The 8,958-nt window shown below is 40.1% G+C and overlaps 1 protein-coding gene across 1 annotated transcript; it reads right to left on the bottom strand.

Moving 5' to 3' along the window:
* Positions 1-2,341: 2,341 nt before the first annotated feature.
* cbr1l (carbonyl reductase 1-like) lies at positions 2,342-7,399 on the bottom strand. Its single transcript, XM_023800392.2, has 4 exons — positions 6,917-7,399; positions 3,956-4,136; positions 3,378-3,501; positions 2,342-2,797 (listed from the first exon to the last, which is right to left on the bottom strand). Exons 1-4 carry the CDS (start codon positions 7,200-7,202, stop codon positions 2,558-2,560), a joined length of 831 nt encoding a protein of 276 aa, XP_023656160.1. The 5' UTR covers positions 7,203-7,399; the 3' UTR covers positions 2,342-2,557.
* Between the last annotated feature and the right edge of the window lie 1,559 nt (positions 7,400-8,958).

Raw genomic sequence — 8,958 nt, 5'->3', positions numbered from 1 at the left:
CACTATAAAGTTGAACTGACTATTATTATGGAAAACAGATTTATACAATAAAGAACTAAAATGTGGATATATTATAAATACATTATCTATTATGCAATACTGGCCCTTTTGAAATAAATGGTACAAATGCAAAAATAAAACACATAGGCAGTAATTTGCATGAATACAATGCAAGGTTACCGAAAGCCTGTCCTAGGATATACCTTGGATTCCAGCCCATCATCACAGACACGAATATAAAGCATAATTTCAAGACACCAAGCCATCTACACTGCTTTTCTTTAAATTTGTTAGAGGAAATGAAAAGAAACAGGGATAACATGCAAACTCAGACACACAGAGCTGAGGCTGAAAGTGTTAGATATGAGGCCACAATTCTACCCAATGGACCAAGGAGGACAGTACATTTCAATTCAATTCAATTTATTTTTATATAGCGCCTTTCACAACAGAGTTGTCCCAAAGCGCTTTACCGGGTTGTGTTGTGATACAAACAACATAAGTAGAGGGAGATACAGAACGGGAAAGAAGGAAGAAAAGGAATTGAATAAAGAAAGAAGAAAGCCATTGAGGATGCAATGTCAGTACAACAAATATTTCTCTCACTCACACTATTTTGAGACACCAATCCAACTGAACAATACATCTATGTACTGGTGGAGGACACCAGAATACCTGGATGAAACCCACATGAATGTGCAAGCATCACAATCAAAGTGTGGAAAAAAACCCCACGATAACTGAGGTATGAGGCCACAACTAGTCAAGAAGGATTTGAAAAGACAGATTATGCATCCATGCTTCCAGCAGGTAGTTCCTATCAGAACATAGTCATGTCGCTTCACTCAGACCCCAGAGTTTGTGTTGAGTTCCTCTGCCAATCAGGAGGCAGCGAGAGTCTAACCGATAGCCTGTAGCAGAACTAGTCAAATACTCATTGCCACAGGCATAGAACACTGAGCTCCTCTGAAAATGATGTTGTCCATGTAACCAGTTTTTCTCCATTACATCATGACAAATGGAGTAACACACCCATACCAGGCTTTTGGTGTTTTTTGATTGGCTGGAAGAAAAATTGTGGACTGTCTGGGGATCCCCGAGGACCGGGTTGGGAAACACTGGTCTAAGGGAAAAGTTGCTTGACAATAAAGCTCCACAGCAGCCCCTCCAGAAACAGTATATTAATCTTATCTAAAGCTTCTTATTCTTCTGCCTCAATTTCTTGCACCTCAAATGTAGATAGGTTATTTAAAAGCCAGGTAATCGGCAATAGGAATCACGGAATATAGCCTCCTGTATGCTTGAAGCTACAATTCACTGAAAGGAGGTCAGCCAATCACAGTGATTGTGCATGCACAGACACACATAAATAACACAAAAGGAAAAAGTAACAAACATCGCCAATCATGATACCTAGGAAACCATAACAGAAGGAAATAACATACTTCCCCTGTAAACAGCCATATTGATCTATAGAATTTCCTCCTTTGAGAGATCACAAATTTCTTCACTGGGTTGAGATCCCATCCTGAATCAGTCTTGCTCTATTTTTAATTACCTCAGCACATTCACCTTCAAGGTGACAGTCAAGAAAAAGACCAAGAGAACCCATCATGAAACTTGGAGTACATTAACAGACATATTTTGGAACTTCCCAGATGACCAGCTCTTCAGATGTTCTCACTAAGCTGTTCTATGGGACATGTGGAAGAACACTTTGGGCCCCAGAGATTGCATAAGAGCTTTGTTATGTTGACATTGTCTTACCGAACATTCAGCCCTTATATTATAGATGGTTGATTTGAAGGCCACTTTGGAATTGTTGGCTCCGCCTTTGTATTTGAGGTGATTCTGCAATTTTAACAATCTCCAACATTATATGGAAATTATGCTTTTCATTGGAGTAGTAAAACAGCCAGACCACAGAATATAATCGCTAAAATATTTAATTTAATTTCATCTATAACCACTTTGGTTTGATAAACCATTTAGAGAGACTTGTGTAGCCAAATAAAGCCCCCATTCATGTCTCCTGTCCCTTGGGTTGCCAGGGGTCGTCCTCACCATTCCCCTATAGGCCGACACACGTGTCTGTAGAATGCTTTAGTTAAGGGGTTGTCAACCTTTCTTAAACCATAGATCCCCAAATGAAAATGACCCAGAGCTATGAACCGCCTTATGAACACACCAATGCATGATAATACCAGCAACTAAGAACAAAATCATAGGAGAAAAAAAAATCATAGGAGGAGGGGGGCGACATCACAGGAGTCGCAGACCCCTGGTTGCAAAACCCTGCTACAGATTACACAGGTTACAGATTACACACACGAAAAACACATTTGTAAAGAGAAGGATTTATTTCTTCGGTAGGATTACATGACAATCACAACCCTTAAACATTGATCTGGCAAGTGATTTAAAAATAGTCTATGACCAGTAAAACATTAATGACAGGTGGTCTACTGGCCCAGAACAATCAGTTAGATTACTGTAGGTTGGTCTCTGCCAATAATAATTAATGAGCATATCACCGCCCAATCACAGCCTCTTGCCTCTACCATTCCTGAACCACCTTGTCACTGACTAGCTGTCCATGCGGCTCGGTGGCTCCCAGAGGCAACAGGGCCAAGTAAGTGGGCGTCTGAGCTCCTTCCTCCGGGCTCTTGGGGGCCTTGGGGCCAGCCATGTCCGTCCTCACCCAGCCGGGGCAGCAGGCATTCAGCAGAATGCCATCAGATGTCCGAGTGCGGGTCAGAACTCGGGCCTGAATCCTGGACAGCACGGTTACCCCAATCTGCGTAGACATCAATTAACCAAGTGAGAAACAGTCTAACCAATTAGAGAATCTCTCTTTATCAAACACTGGCAATGTAACAGCTGGCTAAATGGCGGGGACACAGTCTAAGGCCACAAACCATGTAATTAACCATTTCAAAGTTTATTTAGGAATTCCTTTCTCAATCTACTACAATTTTTACTTCATGCACATAGGTTGTGATGTACAAAATACTATAAAGTGTGATTTACAGATGTTAGATTTTCAACCTTATTATCGATAGCATCATATTTAATTAGCCCAACTAGAAATATTGACGTTAGTTGATATTGAGGGTAATGTTAATTATAATAGATACAAAATGGAAGAATATGACAGCAATTAATACAACATGCTAGGTATCTGTATGGAGCCCTTGAAATGTCATTGTTTCCTGGCAATCAAATTGTGTCAGAAACTTTCACTCTTTAGCAAAACATTTTGTTATGATGTCAGCTTGCCGTTTTTACAATTGATCTTGCGTGGCGGGCATGCCCGCTTACGTCTCCTTGTAACCCCACAGCTAGGGCTGTTTCAGTCAGGACAGCATGGGTGATACCTTGGTGGTGCCATATGCGGTGTTAGGCCAGCCCTGGGCCAGGTGGTCCCCTTTCTGGGCAGCTCTCACAAAATCCTGCATTAGAGAACACAGGTCTTCTTCCGACAGCTCGGGGTCCCGGAACCTTCATAGTAAAGCAGAAGGAACAGGGGTGTTAAGATCCACAGAACCTTCTGATTAAAATAGACAGAACAATGGTCTTTAGAACTTCCATCCAATCCTTCCAAATTATCATCTTTTTTCTGGCAGACAAAAATCCCTTTACATAATATCTTGCAAAAACAGCAATCGTTTAATACACCAGAAGCAGTGTTACAGAAACAGAGGGGGAAAAGCAAAAAAAATAGTTGTGTTTACCACTTTCTGAGTAATTGCTGGATCAAATACGTTTCCCACAAATCCAAAAGATAAACAATTAAAAGAAACGGATTACAAAACCACACCACCCCCCCTAGCTTAACTGAATAACTGGATAAAACGAAAACATACAAACACAGAACCATCAGGAAGTTGAGCTTTAGACCCATGCTCTAAACTTCATAGTTAGCCATTACGGTGCTTATTGTGGAGGATCTCACTTGGCCTGCAGTTCTGGGCAGCACTGCCCCAGGGCCCTCTGGCTGACAAAACTGGAGATGTTCACCACCCTGGCATGAGGCCGCAGCAGCGGCAGCAGAGCACGGCTCACCCACAGGGTGCCCCAGAAGTTTGTGCGCATGGTCACCTCTGCTTGTTCCCCGAAGGGTTCTGCTGCATCATCTGCAACAAAACCAATCTATTACTGTCACACTGTAACACGCTGGAGGAATACTGTAACATTACTTCCACACGTGATACACACCGTTAAAAGCACATAGTATTCATTTTCATCGACAGAGAAGTCAATCGAACTCATTTTTTTTCTTAAAAACGTGCAGCTATCAGTTATAATTGCGTAATATTAGAAAACATTATGCTGTTATGGTTTGGACAATTGGGACATTCTAAAACGCTTAATGTGAAAAAGCTTAATGTGGTTTAATGTACCAAAATAGCGACCAATAATCACCAAATTTCTCACACACATATCTGGTCATAAAGACTTTCACCTTTTCTTTGCAGCCACTTCAGATTAATAATTTATTAGTACCATTTGTAATAGTTATTATATATACACACACAATAGTAATTATATATACATTACACATAAATACAAGAATATTACAACAATTGTCATAGTTATGTTCTTAACATTCATCCAACAGCCTTTTAAGCAGTTACTTTAGGGTAATATTTTATCAGAGTGCTTTTTATAACAGACATATCGTTATACAATTGTAATACTCTTAAATTCTTAGAATATTGTCATCCAACAACCACATTCAAGGTTCACCTCTCAACAGTCAATTTAAGGGCTACGTTACATTTCTATTTTATTAGCTGACCACCGTCATAGCCTATGTAACATGAAATGCAAATAAATAATTTTGCAATTTTTTTTTTTTTACTTATCAACTGATTACAATACTACATATACAAGTAAGAACCCTTCACAAAACCTAACTTACATACAGTACAACTATATACAATAAAGCAGCAAAGTAACTGGCCATTATTTTCCATTAATAAAATTCTACAGTTTTATCTGACTCCATGGGGAAGCTATTGAGTGGCCCATCACAGGCTACACAGGTCAAGCTAAGGTGTTGGACTCTGTTCTGTGCATGCCCATGTTTATTTATCAGATGGCTGCACTTTCAAGCTTTGGCCCAGTTTTACGGTTTTGTGCAGCTCAGAGAGCTTTAAATTTTGATGCAGTCCTGATGCCCTTTAACACTGATGTGCGAGGTCCTGGTTCACACTGGCTTCTTGCTGCAGCAGATTTCACAGAATGGGAAATTTGCATATTCAATTCAATCCACAGTTCTGAAACGCCAAGAACCACAAGCTCAACTCTCCTGAAAGTTGTGGCGTGCATTTACAGAGCAGCAGAAGAAAAATTTCGGGCATCTGACTGGACAATCACGGATGTCCTAAATGTCCCACAATAAGCAAATGGTTATTACTGTGGTGTTTTTTCCATTGTGTATGCCTGCTCAATCATCAGCAACTCACCAATAGGGTCAGTTGACAGCCATAAAGCTAGGTTGTGGATTCACTCCCTAGTTGAAGATGGCAAGCCAGTAAAAACCAGACAGTCAGGCCTCTCACAAAAAAGTTTTTATGCTACAGGAGAAAGGTGCAGTGATATGCTGCAGAGATGAAGGCTGTACCTATGAGAGAAAGAGAGTTCAACTGCACCTTGAAAGGGCAAAAGCTAAGTCACACAAACACTAAGAACTGGACCCTGTGCTGCTCATCTAAATGTAAGGGTGATCCAGAGTATAGGGATCAGTACATTTTGTGTGTCATTTGTAGGTGGTGGTTTCACCTTAAGTGCACAAAGTCAACTGATTGTTTAGTCGTTGCTTGTACCAACTACCACAAATGTCTAATGTGTTCTAGCTGAATCAGTGAATGTTGTGAATGAATTTTGACTGGTAATCTTTCATATCTATTAAAAAAAATCAGATTTTTAGTTTTACATACTAAGAATTACAAACAAAAGTTGTGCCAACTTATTCTCTTTTGTTCAGATGATTTATCTTTCATGTGTAAAAACTTTACAATTTGAGTTAAACATGCTAAGAAATCAAAATCGCAAAATATGTGCCGTCTAATTATTATAAATGAAGATGATAAAAGTCAATTAGCAGGTTTATTTAAAACATGATAGTAATAAATAATAGCAGACAGATTTTGAGGATCCCTGTTGGGAATGACAGCAAACTTGACTGTGAAGGGCAGCTACCAGTTGTGGCACCTATAGGGAGCTGGGGGTCACAGGTCTTCCTCAAGGGCCCCCACATGCGCTGACACTGGGCTTGAACGGGTGACCTTTGAACCATGAGTAGAGAGGCTTTGCTCACACAACCACATGCTCAGGTATATGGAACATAAGCTGAATAAGGTGCTAACACAAAAACACTGTTTACAGAATTTTGGCAGCGTCATAGTCCATATTCCTAGCACTTCGGTTTAGATTTTTGGTCAGGTGAAAGTCTTTATGACCAGATATGTTTGTGAGAAATATGGTGAATATTGGTCGCTGTTTTGATACATTAAGTCACGTTAAGCCTTTTCCTTATAATATATGGCCGTCAATGGAGGGGAAAACGCTTAACGTAGTATTAAGTCCATATTCCTAGCATTTCGGTTTAGATTTTTTGTCAGGTGAAAGTCTTTATGACCAGATATGTGTGTGTGAGAAATTTGGTGATTATTGGTATTTTGATACATTAAACCACATTAAGCTTTTTCACATTAAGCGTTTTAGAATGTCCCGGACAATTTATTTTTACGATAAGCGATTCTTATTTTGAAATGCGGTGGCATTTTTATCTAACGCTGTATAACTTGGTCATTCTAACTTGCACTGAAAAAGAAAATAGTACCAATGCCAAATATTATACAGCCGTTGTGCTTAGAATTCTTCCCGAAAGCGATGGATCGTACTTAACTTTTATAAGCGATTCCTGCGTTATTAACGAGGACATCAATGCCGCCGTAATTCGTCCGTAAGAAGTCAGCCAGTCGCTTGGCACTCTCTTGATCGCAAATATCAAGCTGATGAAAGATCGCATCGAAGCCCTCTTCTTTCAGTTTCCCTACCGCTTCTCGTCCACGCTCCTCGTTTCTTGCAGTAAGGAGGACGTCCCCTGCAAAGCCAGCCTTGCAAAGTTCCTTCACGATCGCAAATCCAATGCCTTTGTTGGCGCCAGTTACCACCGCCAGTTTCTTCGTCATCGTTTAGGCTCAAAATGTCCTTACGAGCGTATTCTAATTAGAAGAAAGAACTAAGGTGCCTGCAGCAGGATGAGACCAACTAAATCACTTTTCCTTAACTTACACAGAGTATAAAATTTGTGAAGTCACGGTGACCCGCGCTAGACACAATTCTCTCCCCACTTGTTTGTAGGCGTGGTCATTGACGCGGCAGTGGAAACGCGCATTGTCATGCCGAAACGTGAAACTATATATGAATGAATGTGATGAATAAAGGCTGACGACTAGATCTTTAATAGACAATGTCCACAAATGTATTTGTACCAGAACAATGGCAAATCATCTTTCGTTCGACTAAAACTTACTGATATTTTGCTGGACGGCTCGATGAACTGTTTCACTTCCCAAAATTCTCCTCAGGGGCACCTCAGCCATTCCATGTATTTGTTACATTTCACCACCAGCTCAATTAAAAGTATTTTTTTTTATTGATTAGCTATACAAAGTGAACGAGTGGTCAAGTAAAAACAATACAGTGATATATTGTATGGTTGCTGTAAACACTGGGGTAATTTTAGCAGAGGTTTTGAAATGGCTAAGCTAACATACTTCGACAGACATAACAACACAGTTTTACACCAACATGAAGATCATTTAAACATAATTTTCTTTTGTTGCCTAAGACTTTTGTACAGTACTGTATATTGTTGTTTCAACACGGCAATGTGATGTTGATCCTTTCGCAAAACTCTACACACATCTTACTACATCGATCAGCACTGCTATCACCGTGAGTTCAACTCAAATGTTCCTTTTGGAGAAACACCTCAGTCAGCCATCAAAGCACAATCAGCTAATGCAAAAAACATGTATCACCTGTGCAAACACAATCAACTAAAATGATTCACTCAATTCCCTATATATTCTTTAGTGAATAGACGTGAGACAAAAAGCCAACTAAACGGAACAGGAAAGAGTGCAGAGTGGAAGAGGTAGTGAAAGATGCAGAGGATGAGAAAGCAACAGAAACATCTAGTGATTTTAGTGGCTAGTGTCATCAACTATGCCAATGTCCATGCGAGAAACTGGGTGGCCAGTTTGGGCCAATTTGAGTCTGCATACTGTAATTAGGATTATGAGAACGTTTCAAAATGAAAATAGGTGAATCTCACAGTAAAGTTGCGCAGTAATGACTTTTCTATGTCTAGGAAACACAGTAACTATTTTCACCATGCAGACAGACTTCATCAAATGATGAGAGAAACCGTCTCTTCAATCAAAAACAAGAAATGTAATAAATCCATAGGCTTCAATATGGAGTTGGTCCCCCCTTTGCAGCTATAACAGCTGCCACTCTTCTGGGAAGGCTTTCCACAGGATTTTGGAGTGTCTGGGAATTTTTGCCAATTCTCCCAGAAAAACATTTATGAGGTCAGGCACTGAAGCTGGATGTGAAGACCTGGCTCGTAATCTTCATTCTAGTTCATCCCAAAGGTGTTTTATGGGGTTGAGGTCAGAGCTCTGTGTGGGCCAGTCAAATTCTTCCACACCAAACTCACCCAATCATGTCTTTATGGAACTATCTTTGTGCACTGGGGCACAGTCATGCTGGAATAGAAAAGGGCCTTCCCCAAACTTTTCCCACGAAGTTGGAAGCATTCAATTGTCCAAAATGGCTCCCCAGTCCCTTTAGTGAATATTAAACACCATACAGAATTTAAAAACGGTATAGGCTACAAGATATATGATTCAGACTGCATAATATACACAATGTACA

This window comes from Paramormyrops kingsleyae, chromosome 18 (assembly GCF_048594095.1).
Source record: "Paramormyrops kingsleyae isolate MSU_618 chromosome 18, PKINGS_0.4, whole genome shotgun sequence".
NCBI classification, from domain to species: Eukaryota; Metazoa; Chordata; class Actinopteri; order Osteoglossiformes; family Mormyridae; genus Paramormyrops; species Paramormyrops kingsleyae.
Note: the sequence above shows the minus strand (reverse complement) of the source record. Positions and strands in the feature narration are given on the sequence as shown.

Bases quoted from the DNA above. Each gene is read 5' to 3' on its own strand.
- cbr1l (XM_023800392.2), bottom strand. From the start codon at position 7,202: ATGACGAAGAAACTGGCGGTGGTAACTGGCGCCAACAAAGGCATTGGA. The intron at 3,502-3,955 runs GTGAGATCCTCC...TTTACTATGAAG, and splicing joins TGCCCAGAACTGCAGGCCAA to GTTCCGGGACCCCGAGCTGT. The intron at 2,798-3,377 runs GTATCACCCATG...ATGTCTACGCAG, and splicing joins CCGCATATGGCACCACCAAG to ATTGGGGTAACCGTGCTGTC.